This window comes from Hemicordylus capensis, chromosome 1 (genome assembly GCF_027244095.1).
Source record: "Hemicordylus capensis ecotype Gifberg chromosome 1, rHemCap1.1.pri, whole genome shotgun sequence".
Taxonomy (NCBI): Eukaryota; Metazoa; Chordata; class Lepidosauria; order Squamata; family Cordylidae; genus Hemicordylus; species Hemicordylus capensis.
Window position 1 is genome coordinate 136967175 of NC_069657.1, and position 21385 is coordinate 136988559.

At 43.4% G+C, this 21385-nt stretch overlaps 1 protein-coding gene and 1 long non-coding RNA gene across 2 annotated transcripts in view; one reads left to right on the forward strand and one right to left on the reverse strand.

Annotated features, from left to right (window-relative positions):
• IGHMBP2 (immunoglobulin mu DNA binding protein 2) overlaps positions 1-21385 on the forward strand; it is a 117088-nt gene that overhangs the window by 11972 nt on the left and 83731 nt on the right. The window contains exons 3-6 of the mRNA XM_053267986.1: positions 992-1184; positions 2471-2568; positions 12909-13072; positions 14734-14934. Of these exons, the coding sequence (XP_053123961.1) occupies positions 992-1184; positions 2471-2568; positions 12909-13072; positions 14734-14934 (656 nt within the window). The remainder of the gene's footprint in view (positions 1-991; positions 1185-2470; positions 2569-12908; positions 13073-14733; positions 14935-21385) is intronic.
• On the reverse strand, positions 1882-6364 carry LOC128333036 (uncharacterized). The gene is made up of 2 exons (XR_008310831.1): positions 4559-6364; positions 1882-2547 (listed from the first exon to the last, which is right to left on the reverse strand). It is a non-coding gene; the product is annotated as an uncharacterized LOC128333036 (long non-coding RNA).

Sequence of the window (21385 nt, forward strand, 5' to 3'; positions counted from 1 at the left end):
GTGCCCTACAGCATTTTAACTGGGAGGGTTTGCTTAGCAAAATTATAAATGTTATGCCATATGGCTGACCTCTTCAATTCGATGTTTTCCCTCTAGACTCTCAGCTAATATAGATTTAGTACATCTTCTTTGACTTCACTTGAGCTGCATTAGTTTGTATCAGTTTGAACTACAGTCTTCAGTGGGGCTTTTGAAATAACCATTTGTCATGTTACCTACACTAGAACTTTAGAGACTTCAAGAATGGCGATGAGCCTAGAGAATGTTGGTCATGACCACGACACACTGACATAAAAATGACAGAAGCGTAGGTCCCATGGCATGCCTATTTTCTTTGGTTTGCATCCAGGAACTGATTGTTCAAGTAATATTCCATCTTACTGAGATATGCTGCTGCTAGGTAGGTGCATTTCTCAAGGTTAACTGTATAAATAAACATCAATGTGAGGTTACTAATGTAAGCAACTTCTCTTTTAAGAACATATTCAGGCGGCAATCTCCCTTGCTTTTGGTTTGGCAATAATTTGTTGTAATGGGAGTTTAGGAAGGTGCTTTCAAAACAAAGCAGGTGCTTTCAAAAATAGGTAGCTTTTTGGTGCATTTCTATTAAGACTTTTGCTGTAGCCTCCCATCTAATCTGTATTGCAGAGAGCAACAGGGAGTGGAACAGTGTGGATGAAGCTGTTGAAATGAAATTTCAGGATGTTGGATTCTGAACTCACTATCTAGTGCTGTGCTTCTTCTGCTCTAGCTGTAAGGGGATAGTTTGCAACTGTAAGGGGATAGTTTTCAACTTTTAATTTGATGAGGTGGGACTTGCAGGTTAGCCCTGGGGGATGAAGGCATTTGTGGAGAACTGGATGAGCAAATTTCACAAGTTTCATCAGGTAATTCCTGAGGATTGGCAGGCTTTACAGTAATAAATGTGATGAACGCATTTACTGTTTTTGTATTCTAAAATTTCTTCTCTATTATGGTTTCTCTTCCACAGGCGACATTGTGGGACTTTATGAAACTGCTAGTCAAGGTGATCAGCTTTCCACAGGGATTGTTACCCGCATAACTCCCAAATCAGTTACTGTTGCAATTGATGAGCCTCAGAGCAATCTAGTGAGCTTGGACCAGGTAAACGCCTATCGTTTGCTGAAACTTGCCAATGATGTCACATACAAGAGACTTAAAAGGTAAAGCTACTGACACAGGGCACGTTGTGGCTCATTATATGTTTTAAGGGAAGTAAGCCTGCCTAAAAATTTTTTTAACAACTTTTTGAGTCCTATATAAGTTGTAATATCTGGGAAGGGGGAGGATTCTCCGTCCTCTATCCTCTTTCTTGCCCATCTCCCATCCCACTGTAGGATAACAAGCAGTGCAAAAGAATCCCAAATCTAGTGCTGCTGTCTTTAGACAGCAGCGCTAGATTTGAGACTTTCTTTCTTAATCTAATACTAGTAAGATGTGGGAAAGGGATATCACCCACCCCAGAGTCCCACAGTTGGGTTAGGGTTAGGGTTAGGCTACAACTAGCTCTGGAAAACAGGTGATCCACAATGAGGAAAGTGGTTGGGCAAGGTACAAGCAGAGTGATGCCTCTCCATTTGATTTGGCAGTGCTGGGCCTTTGGAAGATTGTCTAGCTTTCACAGGTTCTGGTGTTGGCACTGACATATAGTATACTTCCTACTTTTAATAATAGAAATTATGCTGAGTACTTCAAGAGCTCCAGCAGTTCTATCATATAGGACTTGCTGTAAGGTTTATATACTTTGGCATCTGATTATGATGATAACCTGGTTTGCTTTCCTTTTGAAGACTGAATATTAGTCTTTCTGGAAGGGTGTATAAAAATTGAATGAATAAATAAATATAAATATTAAAGTGATTGACCTCCAGATGGCTAGGATAATACCATCTATTGTTCTTTTATTAATAATATGAATATCTATATACCACTTTTCAACAAAAAAGTTCTCAACATGATTTATATGGGGTGGGGGAACAAAATAGTTCCCTGTCCCAAAAGGGCTCACAATCTAAAAACAACAACAACATAAAGTAGGCACCGGCAGTAGCCACTGGAGGAATGCTGTGCTGGATTTGGATAGGATCAGTTGCTCTCCCTCTGTTAAGAGAATTGCCATTTTAAAATGTGCCTCTTTGCTCACTTAGCAGGGATTAATCTATTAAAGTGTTACCTTTGCTCATGGTCGGAAACAGTAGTATATAATGGTTTACAGAATATATAGCATTTCTAGCTTGAGAAAAATTATATATAATGGAAATTAACCAAACTTAATTGTGCAGTTCCTAATCCTGCTGAACTCTGGGGAAGTCTCCATACAGATGTGTTCTTGTGCCCATCTTGAAATTATCCTACAAGAATCTCTAGTGATTTGAGATGTTATTTTTGGTTCAGTGTTGTGTTGTTTTCTGAAGTCTGATCACCTCTTTTGTATTCCCTTCTTTGGCAGGGCATTAAATACATTAAGTCAGTATCGCTCTGGTCCAGCATCTGGCCTTATTGATGTTCTCTTCTGTTCTTCTGAACCTAGTGATACCAATGATGCAAGTAAGAACTTGTTCTTTTCTTACTGAATACAGACATAATGATGAAAGTCTTGGAAATTAGTCACATGGTTTTCCAGTCATGACTTGCAAATATATAGGTGGCCCTCGTTATCTGCAGAGATTTCCATTTCTGCCAATTTCTGTGGATAAAGAGACCTTAAGTCAATGGTTATTGGGGGGGGGTTAGGTTCCTGGAGGGCAAAAAAGCAATAAAAAGGCAGAAATTGGAAGAATGACATACTGTGCCGTGCTCTGCAGGTCTCCATCTTTCCAGCAATGCTGTGCTGATTTTCTGTGAAAAATTACGGGTGGTGGTGGTGCTTTTTTTGAGGAAAGAGCCGCAAAATGGCTCTGATCAACAAAATGATGGCTGCGGTTAGGCAAATTTTAGCTCTTTTTCTATCTGCAGATAATGAGGCTAGGTGCACATGGCCCGACCATGCAGATACGCAAAACTGTAGGGGCCGGGACCACAGATGACAAGGGCCACCTGTATTGCATTCACAATCTCTGATAGTCCTGCCTCTCCAGTTCTTTCTGTTACCCTTTGAAGAAAATATATAGCTGTACTATCTGATGAGCTGGTAGCTTCTCCTCTGCTTTTTGCTACTCTACTCCCTTGCACTCTCCTACCACCCTATGCCAATAGAAATGTTTATGGCACAAGGGGTAGTATGGCTGTGTTATTGCATTAGGGGTTTTCTTTGAGCCAGTAATCAGAAAATGGATAGGATATCAGTCAGTCCAGTGCCAAACACTGAGTCAACAGGCTGCTCCATCTCACATGTTCCTCTATCCTTCTCCCACTGCTAAGCAACCTTGAACGACTCATGAAGTTGAACAGCTCCTGGCACTGGCTGAGATCCTGACTAGCAAAGTGGGGATGCAATGGGAGGTTGCCCTTAACACCGTTAGAGGCTTCTCGTTTACCGGAGTTCTTGCATGAGGGGGAGGGTTTTTTTTGCTGGCCTTCCTTGTGTCCAGAAGTGCTCTGGGCCTTCTGAAAATATGCCTCTGAGGCTTAGGGGCAACCCTCAGGGACATATTTTTGGAAGGCACAGAGTGTGTCTGGGGGCAGAGTAGATCAGTGAAAATCACTCCCCCTTCCCTTTGCACGGTCACTCAGGTCATTGAGAAGCCTCCAGATGTGAGGATGGAGTGATTTCAGCCATTGTTTCCATCAGTACCACCTATTTCGATTAGAGTGTGGTGGAGGAATCAGGCTTCTTGCTGGCTAGGTTAGTAAGTGACAAGCTGGAAAAATAGGGGAGTGGAAAATAAGGAAACTCCCAGGGTGGTTGTTTAGCAACTACAGAAGACTCATAGAATTCTTCCTGTTAACCAGGAAACTATATGGGATGCTTGTGTGGTTGCCTAGCAACCATGCACATGATCTCCCCTCCCATTCCAGTTTAATCCATACTGAGCTCAGCTAGAAAGTTCCATCGCTAGCAGGCCTTAATTTAAAGTGGTAGTGCTAGTCGGAAGAGTAACAGGAGATACCACCAGCTGGCGATTCTTCTGTGGCCTTAGCCTACATTCTGACTATGGGCTAACAATTGCTGGCCCCTAACCTAGTTGATGTGCTGCTCCAGCTGTCAAAGGCCATGGGAAGAGTCCAGGGAATACTGGTAATCCAGTTGACTCTGAGTCTTTGTAGATGAACAGACCTAACTGGCACAGCATTGGATGTCCTTCAGAAGGCTTATGTAGAATGTGTTAGAAGATGGTAGGATCCAGAAATTCATTGAAAACAGAGAACTCAGGTTATTCAAGATAGTTGCAGGATTCAAAGCTGGGTTGCAATCCCACAGACACTTAGTTTGTGCTTCCTTCATTTTTATGGCATCCTGCATACAGTTTTAAAACTCGCAGCATCCATTGGCTGTTGTTTTTCTCTCCTACACATGAGTCATCTGTGCCAGTACAGCCAAGCTCTACATTCAGAATACACCAGGTCTTGCATAATATAAGTCTTAAGTTACACTTACGCATTGCAGGTGCTTTTCTTTCTGTGTGAGTTAGATTATCCTGTTCTTAAGAAGAATACAGAAACGACAAGGTCCCATTTATATAAAATCCTGTTACATGAACCAGGTTTAAAAATTATAGTAAAACAATGTAGTGCATAACTGCTAGTCTCATTCAGTCATTGGAGAAACCCAACATATGCTTTTTAATGCAAGTTATACAGGTGTTTGCCAGAAGATGTGTTATCAATGTGTCTGTGAGCTGATCCACATGCTCAGAAAAAGCATATAGTGAAGCCCTTCTGTGACTATTTGGAATGCAAAGGGTGGATGTTTAAATATTCCCCCACATAAAAAGATACCTGCATGCAGAAAACTAGCTCATCAAGGAGAATAACCAGACTAGAACCTGTGAATATTTTTAAATTATAGCTGATAACCACCAGAGGTCAGCATTCTCCCGTGAGCAGCACAGACATAGCTATGCTGTTACCACTCTTTATGCTCATTTTTTCCTGAGGTGTACTTATTCCATTTTGTGAATAATGTTTGAAGAAGAAATTATTTGTGTGGAGGATGCAACAGATAGAAATGTTTTGGCACAGTGTGAGGGCTTGGCTGCAGCTGGCCTTCAGTCTCACCATCCGCTGCCACCAAAACAAGATGTTTAGCTTGTGTGACTGGTTCTACTCCCAGTCACTGAATCCTCTGTCTTTCAAAAACTATATCAGAACTCAGTCGTGTGGTAAATGGGCAGGTTGGCGTGAGGTGGGACTAAAATAACGAACTGCTTGCTAGCCTTCTCTCCCAAGGCCTAACAGGTTCCAGTAGGACCAGCTCCCTCACTGCTACCTTCCCTAGCTGTTTCAGCCCAACCCTACTCTGCTTGTGTTCCAGCCTTGCAGCTCACACAACACTCAACAGCACTCTCTCTCACAGAACTCTAATCTCCCACAACCTTCCTCCTCTTGGCTGCTCAACCCTCCCTTTTATCCAACTCCAAAGGGATAAACTAAACAAACAGAACAAACTAAACAAACCATAAAACATAATGGGAGGAAGTCATTCCTTCACACACTGTCAAGGGAGTTTCTTCCCTCAGGCAGCCAGAACCTTCTTTCTCTGCCTAGAGACAACCAATCATAATATTTTGTAACTGTCCCTCCAAAACTCTGCAGCAGGCCACTTTTACCTCAGACTTGGCTGTTAGGGGTTGCTACCTTTGAACCCCTGCAGAGTCTGGAGGGGACACAGAACAAACTAAGCAAATCATAAAACATAATGGGACGAAGTCATTCCTTCACACACTGTCAAGGAGCATCTGAGAAGTTTGCTTCATTCATTTTGCTGTGTACTTCAGAGCAAGTTGAGATATGGTGCGTCTCATATCCTCGCACCAGTTTTCTGTTCCATGTGCTGCCATGACAGCTGATCACAAGAGCGACCAGCCAGAGGCTCCAGAAGTGTGAGCTGGCCATGGAGCCTATCCAGACTAGGTCAGTTCAGATGTAATCTTCCTGTTCCTCTGAACCAGACACAATGCTCCCTCCTCCTTTTTCCTTTGCTTGTACAGATTCAATCAGTTTCTTCCTGCTTAGTGCAAGCCGTAGTTTACCATTCCATCTAAACTAATAAACTAAGGCTTGTTCTTGCCCTCCAAAGCAAAATTGAAAGGCTTTAGGGTGCAGCAGCTTGTGGCTTCATTTCTAACTGCAGCTGACATCCTGACCAACAAAACATGTATGTAAGGAGGACAGACATTGCTGAGGGTCTTGCAGAACACTTCCAGAGCGTGAGCAGCACTTGGATGTCTTAGCTCCCATGCACAACAGCACTTGCCCAGGAAAACTGGGGGAGTTGCATGTAGGCTCCCCGCACAACCCCACAGAGCTGTCTTACATGTGTATTTAATTAGTCAAGATGACAGTCAGTGGGCATAATTGTAATTTTTGTTTAAATAAAAAACTGGCATTTATACTTAAGTTTCATAAATATACCCAAAATTCACTGTATTTTTTTTAAAGTAGCAAAATTAAGTTTAGGTTTGAAGAAAAGTAAACATTGCATAATTTCACACACACCCCACCCGAAAAAAAGATTGCCGGGTGAGAAAATGTTGGTGGGATTCCGCCCCATGACTTCATAATTTCCAGACGCTTCATATCACTGTGGGGAGAGCTTTTGATAACAGGAGAATAGTGTTAAAACCTGACTGAAAATCACTACTTTTAATGTGCACATTTCAAAAGATATGGAGGATTCCTAGCATAAGCTGAGCTATGAATGAAAGTACTATAAAGAAGAAACCTCTGCAGTTTGCAGTAAAACTTTCCTTCACAACCCTCATAGGTTATCCTTCACTAACTCTCTGCTGCCCTAACTGTTCTGCTGATAAATCCCAACGGTGCTGTGATCCTGTCAAGTGGTACTCTGTTGACATATACAGATTGAAAAGTAAAGGGCTATGGATCCATCTCTTATTTGCCTACTTTTCTGTGTGTGCATGTTACTGTTCTACATCTGATGAACTGATGCATAGATCTGGTTTCTCTCCCATTCTATCTTGTAACAATTTTAGATCCAGTCTAAAATGTCATGTGGAGACAAACACTTTTTTTGAAATTAATCAAGCAGAAAAATTATAGTTTGTCTTTGGAAACTGTATAGTTTAGTGAGAATTCCTGGCATTGTTTTCCATGCAAACTAGAGGTGTGCAATTTTTTAATTTAAGCTCAAATCAAATCGCAAAAACTGGCTTAGCTGGCTGTCTTGATGAATCAACCTCGAATCAATCTGAGTTATTCAAGCGCCATTTTTAGGCCAATTTTTCTGGGGGAGAGCTGAAAAAACAAGCCTCAAAATGGCACCGTTTTTCACAGGAGAGCTGGTCTACCATTTGGGGTTGGCAGGTAGACCAGCCCTGCACCCCAGACTTAGCATGTCAGCCTGCCTTGGAAGACTGGTCTACCAGATGGGCCATGTCTGGAGCGGAGGGCTGGTCTGCCTGCTGACACCAATTGGTAGACCACCTCTCCCCAGAAAAACAGGCCTCAAAATGGTGCTCAGATCACCCGCGTGGAATCATGGGGGTGATTCTCTTCAACCCCGATTCAGGCCCTTTGTTTTAAGAGTGGTTGGATTAGAGGTTGAATCCCCAATGGCCCCCAATTCGACCCGAATCGATTCAGGGTTTAATCGAATTGCACATCTCTAATGCATATCTCTAATTATAAGAGATAGAAATGTTTTTGGTTTGGGGTTGTTGTTTTTAAATGCTGAAGGACATAATATTTTACTGCAAGTCTGGAAGAAAATTTGGAAGAAATGGGAACTTGGTGGGAGTGGGGCCTCTGGACCTTCTCAACAATAAATACAGAGCAAAATAATAACCTTTTATAAATTGTATGGCTGGTATTTAAAATGCTAGACATGAACTCTTTGAATTCTTCAGGTGTTCATAACATTTAAAAATGCAAGTGGATATTGCATGCAGAGTAAATCCTTTTTAAAAAGCAAGGACTGTTAACATGGATTTGGCAATCTTAGGAAGTGCTTTCTGACTGCTGAGTAACCATTTTCATTTTTATTCTTTTACTTATTTTATTAAGTTTTGCTTTAAACACATGTGTTTGAAGAACTCTGTGTCATTCTGAAGTTTGCTTCCCGCATTTTAAATATTATGAGATCTTTTAACTGCATTGTTTTTTACTTGTTCAGCAAGACCATCAGGGTGAATAAGGCCCTCAAATAGTGAGGGTTGTAGTAAAATTCTAATGCTTTCCTGTGCCTCTTACAAAACAGCCCCAAAGTCACTTGCTTAGTTGGTGGTCATAACAGAAGGGCAGAAAGCTGAACGAATTTAGAGGCTGTTGTTGTTTGGCATGTGAAATCTCTTGGCAGAGGTGGCACTGCTGCCCCTTCTAATTCATCAGCTCCCTGTGGATAGTGGATACAGAAGAATTAAGTTGTCCATTCCAGTGTCTTTTGCCAGCCTGAAATTAAAACGCCTGTTTCACATAGCATTTGCCAAACTAACAACGAGCAACAACTCCTACTTACCAACTGTTCCTCCTTTAGAAATTCCACTTCTTCTTCTTCTTTTTTAATTTCCTCTGGACCTTGGAGACCAAATGTTCTTCTGCTTGTTACAGCAATAATCTGACATCAAACAAGCAGTGGAATAAAGGGCAAAGTCATAATTCCCCTCCTTCCTTTTTACAGTTGAGAGGATAAAGTCAGAATACTAGTAATGAAACAGAAAGTCAGGGATATAAACTCCTGAAATCCTTACTGACCCAAAGATGAAAACATGTGCACAATTTTTAGATGAGGGAGTATGGGAAAAGCTCTGAAGCATCTTCACTGCACTTAGTACAAATGTACCTTTCCCCCTCTAAATTCAAGCTCTGGAAAACAAGTTCTGCAGATTAGAAGCAGCAGCTGGCTATACATGGTAGTGAGTGGCTAACACCTCATGATGTCACCAACAAATAACTGTGTTCTCTCTCCATTCCTGGAACAGTTCTGTACTTCAGAAAGGATGAATTAACAGATAATGCATAAATGTTTTTGCAGTATTTTTAGCCTACTTTCCAGTAGGCTTATGAGATTACGTGGCATTCCGTGTGCGTGTCCGATCGTGTGTCCATCCACATGTGTGTCCCCACTCCCGCATCAACCTCGCAGTGCCTGGACCACTATGAACTAAATCAGGTACAGTTGTAGGGATACCTCAACGGCATAGTTTGTGATGATGTCATCCACCCCAGTTCAAGGATGCGTAAACATTTGCGGTGCAAGAGGGTTAACTTTTGGATCACCTAAACCATTTGAACCAAATTTGGTACAGTTGTAGTAAGTGACACACAGGGACATCTAATTGGCGTGGCTTGTGATAATGTCACCCCGATTCAAGATAGCAGACCTGTGAACGTTTGAGGTGCAATTGTGCTAACTTGTGAACCACCTAATTTATTTGAACCAAATTTACTACAACTGTGCGGACACCTCAAACAAATAGTTTGTGATGATGTTATCCACCCCAGTTCAAGATGGCAGATGCATGAACATTTGAGGTGCAAGTGGGCTAATCTGTGAACTAATTGAAGCTGAATCCAAGCGAGACAGAGATGCTCATTGTAGAGGTTCAGAATCTGAGGGATGAGCTAGATCTTCCTGTGCTGGATGGGGTTACACTCCGCCAGAAGGAGCAGGTGTGCAGCTTGGGAGTACTCCTGGACCCAGGCCTCACCCTGGTATCTCAGGTGGAGGCCATGGCCAAGAGTGCTTTCTATCAGCTTCGGCTGATTCGACAGCTGTGCCCATTCCTTGAAGAGGATGACCTCAGAACAGTGGTGCATCAGCTGGTAACCTCCAGGCTTCACTATTGCAATGCGCTTTACATGGGGCTGCCTTTGTATGTAGTTCGGAAACTTCAGTTAGTTCAAAATGCGGCAGCCAGATTGCTCTCTGGGACAACCCGAAGAGACCATATTATGCCTGTTTTGAAACAGTTACACTGGCTGCCAATATCTTTCCGGGCAAAATACAAAGTGCTGGTTATTACCCTTAAAGCCCTAAATGGCTTAGATCTGAGAGAGCGCCTTCTTCTACATCACCCCCACTGCAAGTTAAGGTCATCTGAGGAGGTCCGTCTCCGGTTTCCACCAGTCCATCTGGTGGTGACTCAGAGGCGGGCCTTCTCTGCAGCTGCTCCTGGGCTGTGGAATGCACTCCCGGCAGAAATCCTTAATCTGAATTCATTGTTGACATTCGGGAAAGCCAATAAAACCTTTCTGTTTGGCCTGGCCTTCCAAGGTTTTTAATTTGTTATAAATTGTTCTTAACTGTAAATTAGTTTTATGCTGTTTTTATAGTTTTGATTTTAATTGTTAATTGTTTTTATTTGATGTAAACTGCCCTGAGCCATTTTTGGAAGAGTGGTATATAAATCGAATTGAATGAATGAATGAATAAATAAATAAATAAATAAATTAGTCCAGTTGTACGGATAGTGAAAGGAAAGATGGCAGATTTGTTCTTACTAGAACAACTGGTGTTTTAAGTGGACATCTTGCCTGAACCATTAGGGCAGTGGTTCCCAACTTGGGTTCCTCCAGATGTTGCTGAACTACAACTCCCAGCATCCCCAGCCACAATAAATTGTAGCTGGGAATTATGGGAGTTGGAGAGTGATTCCCAACCGCTACACAGGTTGCGAACCATTGCATGAGGGGATAACAGGACAGCTGAGCCAGTGTTCTGTATGCTGGCATGTTCACCTGCCATTTCAGTTGCAAAGCTCACTCATCCTGAAGTAATGTGCATTTAGTTCTCTTTTTATATTACGTCCCACTTCACGTAACTGGGCTAACTTGTGGACAGCCTAACTGATTTGAACCAAACTGGTATAGTAGTAGTGAGTGACATATAGGGACACCTCAATGGCATAGTTTGTGATGATGTCATTCATCAAGATGGTGGAAGCATGAACATTTGAGGCATAGCTGAGCTAACTTATGAACTACCTAACCTATTTGAACCAAATTTGCTTAGTTCAAATTGTAGGGACAGCTCAAGGACGTTGTTTGTAATGATGTCACCGATCCTGATTCAATATGGTGGATGTGTGAACATTTGAGGAGCAAGTGGGCTAACTTGCGGACCATCTAACTGATCTGGGCCAAATTTGGTGCAGTTGTAGGGACACCTCAACAATGTAGTTCGTGGTGATGTCATCCACCCCAATTCAAGATGGTGTAAACATGAATATTTGAAGCGTAACTGGGCTAACTTGGGAAACACCTAACCAGTTTGACCCAAATTTGCTACAGGTGTATGTGATGACTCAATGGCGTAGTTTATAATGATGTCATCCACCCTGATTCAAGATGGCAGATGCTGAATGTTTGTGGTGCAAGTGGGCTAAATTTGGAACCACCTAACTGATTTGAACCAAATTTGGTGCAGTTGTACGGACACATAGGGACACCTCAGTGGCATAATTTGTGATGATGTCATCCACCCTGATTCAAGATGGCAGATGCTGAATGTTTGTGGTGCAAGTGGGCTAAATTTTGAACCACCTAACTGATTTGAACCAAATTTGGTGCTGTTGTACGGACACATAGGGACACCTCAGTGGCATAATTTGTGATGATGTCATCCACCCTTATTCAAGATGGCAGATGCATGAGCGTTTGAGATGCAAGTGGGCTAACTGGTGGACTGCCTAACCGATTTGAACCAAATTTGGAACAGTTGTAGTGAGTGACACATAGGGACACCTCAATGGCGTTGTTTGTGATTATGTCATTCACCCCAGTTCAAGATGGCGGACATGTGAACATTAAAGGCTGAAGCTGGCTAATTTGTGAATATTGTAATTATCAAGTAAGATTATGGTGAAGGAAGGTAGGCAGATTAGTTCTTACCAGAACAACTTGTCTTCTTTTCCTTTTGAGCTTTGTTTTCTACCTACAATAATACAAAGGCTATATCTGAGTAGACTGTCCTGCTAGAGTAAAATAAATAAGTAAGTAAATAAATATACACACACAAAATACTGGATATGAGCAAAAATATAGATAGAGAAATATGTGTTGATGTCAATATTGAAAAATTGCATATATGTTAGGGAAAACAGGCTAAAGCTGGATGTTTAGAATTTGAGACTTTATTTTGGTTTTAGAAATTAAATGCTTCAACATTTTCTGAAAAAACGATGTAACAAAAACTTGATGTAACAATTATTTATTTATTAGGATAAAATATAAATATCAAAGTGCTTTGAAGTTTTGATCTCCGACCTGACATTCTGTCCAAGGGACTTCAGAGCCCCTGTTGACTTGGTGCAATCTGATGCCTCTTGCTCTTTACTTTGTGGGTTACTATTAATGATTTTATGGAGAGAGAACATATCTGCTTTCACAGGTCTGGTGTTTGCCCTCATAGCAAAGAAGAGGGGTGTGTGTGTGTTTGTTTTAACTTTCTAGTAAGATGATGGTAAGTCCTACTGTACACACCTGCCTTTAAAATACCACCTGGCATAAGAGACTGACTTTCTGATCCAGCAGGGCTTCAGATATTGATACAGAATGTCTCTGAAACAGAAAGCTTGAGGACTCAGATATTTGCAGCTAAACATTAGCTTTTATTAAAGGAAGCCAGGACTCAAAGGGGGCTCTCACTGGGAATCTCAAGTCCTCTGAGTATTAACTAGGATGTTTCCTTTGTTGCAAAGGATATTCTCTCTATCAAATCTGACTTGCTTCCAAGGAGGACAACTACTTACTTGTATTGTTCTTCCTTTTTCTTTTGCAAATGTTCTTTCTGAGATCTGAACAAACACTCCTCCTGCTTCTTCTTGCAGAGTTGTTGAGGTTCTACAATGAGTCACTGGATGCTTCTCAGAAGGAGGCTGTTTGCTTCTCATTGGCACAGAAAGAGCTTGCTATCATCCACGGACCACCTGGAACAGGCAAAACCACAACTGTGGTGGAGATAATACTCCAAGCTGTGCAGCAAGGCTTGAAAGTGAGTGAGCGGGTATAAATTCTTAGGAGCTACCTGATACCATATCAGAGTGATGGCCTATCAGCTCTGTAATCTCTGTACAGTCTGGCACCTGCCATCTAGGAGTGTGGGGTCAACCCCTGAAAATGTTTTTTTATGCACGATGTGGAAACAAATGACTGATAATCAATTTTCTTTTGCAGATACATTCTTGACATCAAGATGGCTCAAATGGCCAAAAGTGAACAATATTCATACAGACACATATACATCACAGCACCAATGCTATTATTCTAATTTTAATTGTGAATTGTTATTTAATTTAAAAAATAAATTAAGAAAGTGTGCCCAACACATTTCCCAGGATGTTACTCAGAGTCAATTTGTGTACCCCTCATAAGTGAGTCTTATCAGTGTTAATGGAAAATAAAATAATGTGCAAAGCAGCCAAGAATTGTGGCCCTCAGAGGTAAATCTCTCCAAAATTGGTGGGAAACAGTATACTATGGAAGCAGTCAAGAACTGTGGCCCCCAGAAGTAAACCCTTCGAAAGTTGGTGGGAAATAAAATAATACTAGGCAAGCAGCCATTGAATAGTGAGCCTTCCCAAGTAAATCTTACCAATGTTGGTGGCAAGAAAATACAAACCAAGTGAAGTTGCCCTGGGATCAGGTGAAAAACTGCCAACTGTACGCTGTGGATTCGTTTAGTGCTCTCTTGGCCAAGGCTCCACAGTATACCCCTGGCCTGGGCTTGGTGCTCTCTCCCTCCTCTCCTCATGACTGGATGACTAGCTGCCACATGCCGCTCACTGCTGAACGTATCAGTCAGGCCAAGGGATGAATGGACTGAACCTGACTATCCAGCTAGGCAGTCGCAAGGAGAGGAGAAGAGAGGAGTTCTGCCTGCCACTCCTCCCTCCTCCTCTTCTCCAGACTTGTCTGCTATGGAAGCTGAGGTTAATCCTCTAATTGGGAGCTAACAGTGTGCTAATGAGCTGGTGAGGAAGAGAGGGAGAGGGAGTCTGTGAATTATGGTTGGTTGGCAACTCTGTCCAGGAGTCCCAGGCAAGAGGAGGCCACTATTGGAGGAAGAGCCTGTCATGCCATGTAGCTCAGGGAGGATGATGCCTGATTGACATGAGTGATTGAGTTGAAAGCTGGTGTGGTATATTGTTGGACTTGGACTGAGGAGACTCCAAGCCTCTGCTTGGGCCATGAAACCTGCTGGGTGACACAGGGCCAGTTTTTCTCTCTCTTGGCCTTGCTTGTCACAGGTTGTGAGGATAAGGGGTGGAGAGGGTAGCCACCTGAGCTCCTTGGAGGAACAGTGGGATATAAATGTGAGCAATGAATGAGTGAACAGTATAAACTCTCAAGCTGAGAAGAAAATGGCCTTCTCATTCCCAACAAGAAGAAATCAAAAGCCTGAAACTTCATATCAAACTCTGAGATGTGGCAGCTCAAGCTGTGTCTCCGCGCACCCCCGCTGCCTAACTCAAGAACAATGTGAAACAAAAGATTTCAAATGTTGCTCTTCCTTGGACAGTTGTAAAGTGACCTCCTTTTCCCTCTTGCCAGCCCTGATGATTGTTTCTTTAACCTCTCTGCATTTCAGCTTTGCAAACTTTTAGACATTTTAGTGAAATTAATTAGCTCTTTCTAAACTTGTTTTTCTCCAAGGTCCTGTGTTGTGCTCCCTCTAACATTGCAGTGGATAACCTGGTAGAAAGACTCTCCAGCTGCAAAGAGCGAATACTGCGCCTTGGTCATCCAGCTCGTCTCTTGGAGTCCATCCAGCACCATTCCCTTGATGCAGTCTTGGCACGGGGAGATAATGCCCAAATTGTAGCAGATATCAGGAAAGATATCGACCAAGCATTCGTATGTTTGCTATCTCATTTTCTACCATCTGTTTTTCCGTAAACAACTATTCTGTGGAATATATTGCCTGTATGAGTGGGATGTCTAGAAGGCAGAATAGCTGTAGTTGCACTCTGCAATTCTGTATGAATCAAGCTGTGTACAATATGCATAATCCTGAGATCATTGGTGCTGGTGTGTGTGTTTGTGTATTTAAAGTGGCAAGTATCTAGCCCAGGGCTGGGCAAACAGCCCTTCCGATGTGGTTGAACTACAACTCCCACCATCAATTTATTGTGGCTGGGGATGATGGGAGTTGTAGTTGAACAACAGCTTGGGGGCCAGGTTTGCCTAACCCTGATCTAGTCCATATTGTTGCAGTGGTGTGGGGTAATACTTTTTTTGCAAATGTATATTGGAAGTGTTGAACTGAGTGAACACTCTCCATGTTGCTTACCCTTATGAACCTGCTTTGTGCATTTCAGAGTGGGAACTTAATTCTTACATGTTTCAGAAGGCTAAGACACAGGCCCCACTTTCAATATTGCCACTGTACTTCTCACAGCAGCACTCCTTGAGGTACTATTGCTGCCTTCCCCCTGTCCTTCATAGAAGTACTTTCTTCCCTTCCACGGCCCTTGCTTCTCCTTCCCAGGTAAATGCCTGTCTGCAGTCTCCATGGACTCCCTCTAAGTGGATATTGGCTGATGGACCTGCTGCTCCCTCTCTTTCCTTTCTCCTGAGCTTCCTTGGTCCAACTGTGGGGTGGGAAAGAGAAGTATCTTGATCATCAGTTGGCTGTTATTTTTAGTTCTATAGCCATCACTTTCTTGAATGGCCCAGGAACCACAACCCCCAAGGAAACTGGCTGCTGTCTGGTTATGATCTGTGGAATTGTCTCCATGCCCATTGTTGGTGGCCTTGCGGATCTGGATGAGTCCCATTTCACACATAAAACAGCCACAGATCTGGTTTTGTCACAGCACATACACTTATTATGGAGATTTAGCAAACTCCAACTCCTAATAAAAATACCTATATACAGTAATACACGTTTTCAAGCAACTGTTTATTGCTGTCGCACATTACATTTTTAGGTGAACACTTAAGTTTGTTTTTTAAAAAAGTAGTCTGTGAAGTAACCCTAAATTTTCTGTTCTACCTCTGTACTTAATGTCAGGTTTGTGACTGGAAGTAGATCTGATGGGTGGACTCTGTGGAACAACCAAGAGTTAAGTAGAGATCAGAAAGCATAAACTCCACCTAATTGGAGCATAGTGTGAAGTCCATGCCATTTCCAGATGCAAAGGCAAGGGCTAGTCTTGGTCAAGCTTAACTTACTAGCTGAGTTAAACAAGTGTATAATGACAATGGGCAGGGGGGGGGGAAAGCTTCCACTGAAGTGAATCAAAGTTGCATGAGGGTAATGTTTCCTCTCCCCCTCCCTTTGAAAACTCCTGTGAGAGCTGCCACACATGGGATTAGCCACGGGTACGTCTTAGAGAATCCTCTATAATAAGATCCCTCGGTGTGCGCCCGTGTCCTTCTGTGTCTGCGCCCGTGTCTCCCTTGGCCGTTCTGGGCATGCGCTCCACGCATGCCCAGAACGGCCAAGGGAGAAACGGCCGGAGGCACCAGGTGTCCATGTTGGCCGGGAGGAAGAGAAGCTGACAGGGCCAGGAGGGGAAGTCACGGGGGGACAGAGGCGGCCCGGCCGGAGACTGGGGCGGGGAAACAGAGACGGCGGCGGGCCTGGCCCGGCCGCTGAGGCCACAGGAGAGCGGCGGGCCGAGAAGAAGCGGCCGCTGCCAAAGCCGCCCGGGGGAAGAAGCTGGCGGGGGAAGCCGGCCGAGGCGGCGGCGGAGCCGCAGCCTCAGCCAGAGGACAAGGTACGGGACTGGGCTCGCTTGTGGTGGTGGGCGGGGTGAGGGGATTGGGCCTGCTCGCGGCGGCGGGCAGGACGGGGGGACAGGCCCCACTGGTGGCAGCAGGCGGGGTGGGGGGACTGGCCCCGCTGGCAGCGGCAGGAGGGTGGGACTGGGCCCGCTCATGGCGGCGGGCGGGGCGGGGGGACTGGCCACACTGGCGGCAGCAGCCGCACCAGGAGGACTGGCCCTGCTGGTGGCGGTGGCCGCGGCGAGAAGACTGAGCCCACTGAGCCAACAAAAACAATAATAAAAGGAATAAAGGCACACACAAGAGCAGCACACACCCCCACTAGAGCCCGTTATTTTAACGGGCTTAAAAATACTAGTTATATATATAGATTACAACTTAAAATGGATGGAAGAGAATTCACTTAATAATTCTGTAACTGAATTTTAATTCGTTGTACATTTCCCCCCTTCCTTTGCTAGCCTGGTGAAACGGGTAAGCAAGAAAAGTATTAAAAGTTCACTGTCATCTTCTTTATTCAATTCCCTATTTTAAATTTAATTTAAAATGTGGCACTAATTTAATTGGGATAATGCATTTTAATATAAATGATTAAATTTATCTCCCAGTGACATTGTACAAAATGGCTTCATAACCATATTAAATGCACTATATTGGGATGTAGTTCATTGTCAAGCGGAGGTACACCTGAAATGGGATCCAGAACATGGAGAACACTTGGTTGTGCCTGCCTTGTCCACTTCTCAGCCGCTTTAATTTCTGGTAGGATGATTCAGTAATTTCCTTCCTGTTGCTTCTCTAGCATGGTTATTGCTGGAAGAGTGTTATATAAATAACGCTTTTAATTACAAAGTGCTTTGTAGTCTTTATTATAACTGTCATAACATACAAATGCACACCAGGGTAGGTGGCTGTTAATTCTCCATTTTGCAGGTGGAAAGCTGAGGATAAGAGATGGGGCTTGACTTGCCCAAAGCCACATCATAGCAACAGATCTACTTGCTGTGCACTGACTATCCTGGCTCTCATTTGAGAGTAAATAAGTGCTGTGGGCCAGAATGCTGATATCCTCCCACCCAGAACTATGGCCCATAGTTCTCACTCATGGGGGAGAGCGATCTGGGTTCCTGATTCCAGACAATTTGATGTCTGCCAAACAGCTCTTTGGACTTGAGTGTAGAATAGGGGAATAAGCTTTGTGGCAATATTTTCTAGATCTGTTTTTCCCCTAAGCCCTGGTCAGCAACTATCTTTGGTAGAGGCCCATGGTTGAGTTTGAGGGTGACAGACTTGAACCGATACCTCAAAATGCACTTCCAGCAATGTCCATGAGTAAACCTTCTGTTCCTTCTGCACACCCCTCTGGTTTCTGGGCTAATGACAGTGGGGTCAGATTATACCCCTCAAAGTAGGGAGGAACAGATTTGCTCACCAGTTTCTGATCCCTACCTAAAAACCTGTCTGGTAAAATACTGATTTTGGTCACAAATCTTCTGGCATACCTGGAACACTTTGTTCCATACTTGTAAATTCCCTGGACTGTCTCTGCAGGACAACATCATCCAGGTGCCATGTTATTACTTTACAGGTTACAGCCTGAAAGTGACCTATGGATGCATAAGCATTAAACTACAGTCACCATCCTGGCAACCTTACACATTTCATACTTACACATTTCATACAAGGACCTGGGTAAAAGGTCGCACCTGGCGGATGGAATTCCCTGGGGGAAATTCCCAGGCTACCTGGTGAGGTGGTGCCAGGATCAGCCACAAACTGATTAGTCTATAGTCTCCCAGTTCTCACTCCTCCCCCCCACACTTTTTTTTTTTAGGATGTGGGCGGATAGCACTTACTTGTCTCCAGCCTTACAGCGCCTCACCCATTCTCTGTTCTCCAGAAATTCTCAAAGATTATAGATAATGGCTCTTAGATTCACTCTGCAAATTCCTTCAGTACTTTGTGATGTAATTTACATGGACCCTTAAAGTCACTTAAGATAGCCATCTATCTTGAGGCATAGCCTCCTCCTTTCTTCGTTGGTTCATATGTTGCTCAGTTATCACACCCATCCTGCGGCAGCTTCATTGCTTACCAGTCCACTTCTGGGCTAGATTCAAGCTGCTGGGCTTGACCTTTAAAGCTCTACATAGCTTGGGGCAGGGGTACCTGTTAGACCCCATTCACCCATATGGCAGAGCTGCTCAGGTCCTGCTCATGGCCCTGCCACTAACAGATCTCCAGCTGGAGGGGACTAGAGAGACAAAGAAATGTGTGCTATAGAGTCTTGTGGTAGCAAGCATGAATTGTCCCCTTTGCTAAGCAGGATCCACCCTGGTTTGTATTTCAATGGCAGACGTGTGAGCACTGTAAGATTTCCCCCTCAGGGAAAGCTCTCGGAGGAGCATCTGCATGCAGAAGGTTCCAAGTTCCCTCCCTGGCATATCCAAGATAGCTCTGAGAGAGAGAGATTCCTGCCTGCAACCTTGGAGAAGCTGCTGCCGGTCTGTGTAGACCAGTGCTTCTCAACGTTTTTGGAGTCATGGACCGGCACATTATTCATGCACAGTTTCCTGGACCAGTAGTTAGTAAGGGGGTCGCTACCCTCACCCCCACCCCCAGGCAGCCCCCCAAAAACAATTTCGGGCAGCTCTCTGGAGGTCATTTCCAGGCAGCCCTCGCTGCCGGATAATGTTTATTTCGAGGAAGTGAAATGAATGTTATCCAGCAGTGAGGGCTGCCTAGAAATGAGCTCTGGAGAGCTCTCGGTGGCCCCCACCAGCCCAAAATTTTTTTGGGGGGGTGATTTTTATTAGTTATGCCTCACGGACTGGTACCCAACACTTCATGGACCGGCACCAGTCCATGGACCAGTGGTTGAGAATCTCTGGTGTAGACAATACTGAGCTAGATGGACCAATGGTCTGACTTGATAGAATGCAGCTCCCTGTGTTCCTGTGCTCCTATGTTCCTAACACCCTCCCTGAAGAGCTTTGCCATGCTCACTGTTTTAAAAAAAAACAACAATTAAAAACATATTTTAAAAGGGACTTTTAAAAGTTTTATCTGTTGCTTATATCTAGTAGGTTTTTTGCTTTTTATTTGAAACTTTTTTTTAAAAAAAAAATGTCATTTAAAATGTGTTTTTAGCCTGGTTTTTTAACTTGTTTAACTTTATTAATCTTTTGTTTTATATAGTATCTATTTTATTAATGTTGTGAGCTGCCCTGAGTAGTAGTGTACTGGAGGGATGGGATTTAAATATTTTAAATAAACAAAAGTTGGTTCTCATTTCCCTTGTGTGCTAAGCATCTCTGCCATATCTGTCTCCTGTTACAATTTCATTATCCTCTCCAGGCAACAGACCTACTGCTTCCTTGACCTTTCTCTTATTTCAGACATATCGGGGGGGGGGGTTGTTTTGTTTTGGGCATCCTTTGCAAGCCTTAGCTTATTCTGAGCTTTAGTTTTATTGACACCATTCCTAGAGGTTCAGGTCACTGTTTTGTACTCTTCCTTGTTTATATGCCTCTCCTTCAATTTCCTGTATGTGTCTCTTTTGCTTCTTAGCTGTTACTGAGAGGTCTCTGTCTGTTCACTCTGGGTTGTTTTTAAGCTGTCTTCCATTATTCCTTCTCATGGGAATTGTGCCTTCTCATTGTGATTTTGGCTTTCAATATCTTTGTTTTTGAGATTGCTCTTTAGCTCTTTTCTCTGCTATATTTTCTAGCCATTGGATCTTACTTAGTTTTTCGTTGAGCTCATTAAAACCAGCTTTTGTGAAATTCAGCTTCCTTCAGTTTTTCCTCTCTTTGATAGTTTTAATTCCAAGGTGGCTTGACCACTTTCCCCAAGGCTCCCCCACTTTCACTTCCATACTAATTTGAACTCAGACTAGCCCATGTCTGCCCTGTGAAGTCGAATCTTCTTTACTGCTGTTACACATTATGAAGCCAGCAGGGAAACATCTGTATTAGCCCTGCACAACTTGTGGTCCTCCAAGCCAAATGCAGCCCAACGTCTACATCTCATGGTGGTGGTTGTTGCTGCAGTCCTAGGAAGGCGGGGGAAATAAAAAGCTTATCCAGCATTTGAGGGACAACAGCAGTAATGTATAGTTGGTGGGTTCTGTTCAGCTTGTGGTTCACAAGTTGTACAGACTTGATCTGTGTTGTAACAGATCTGGGCTGATTGTATGATGTGTCAAATAAGGTAAAGTTAAAGTGTGCTATCAAGTCAATTTTGACTCCTTGCGCCCACAGAGCCCTGTGATTTTCTTTGGTAGAATACAGGAGGGGTTTACCATTGCCTCCTCCTGCGCAGTATGAGATGATGCCTTTCAGCATCTTCCTCTATTGCTGCTGCTCGATATAGTACCAGCTGGGATTCGAACCAGCAACCTTCTGCTTGTTAGTCAAGCATTTCCTCACTGCGCCACTTAAGGTGTGTCAAATAGGGTAGGTTCAAACAAGAAAATGCTGATGAAGTAATGCCAGTGATACACCAGCTGCTGCTGCTTCTTTTTGACTGACTGACTGATACACCAGCTGTGTGTAGTGGCATTCTTTGGACTGGA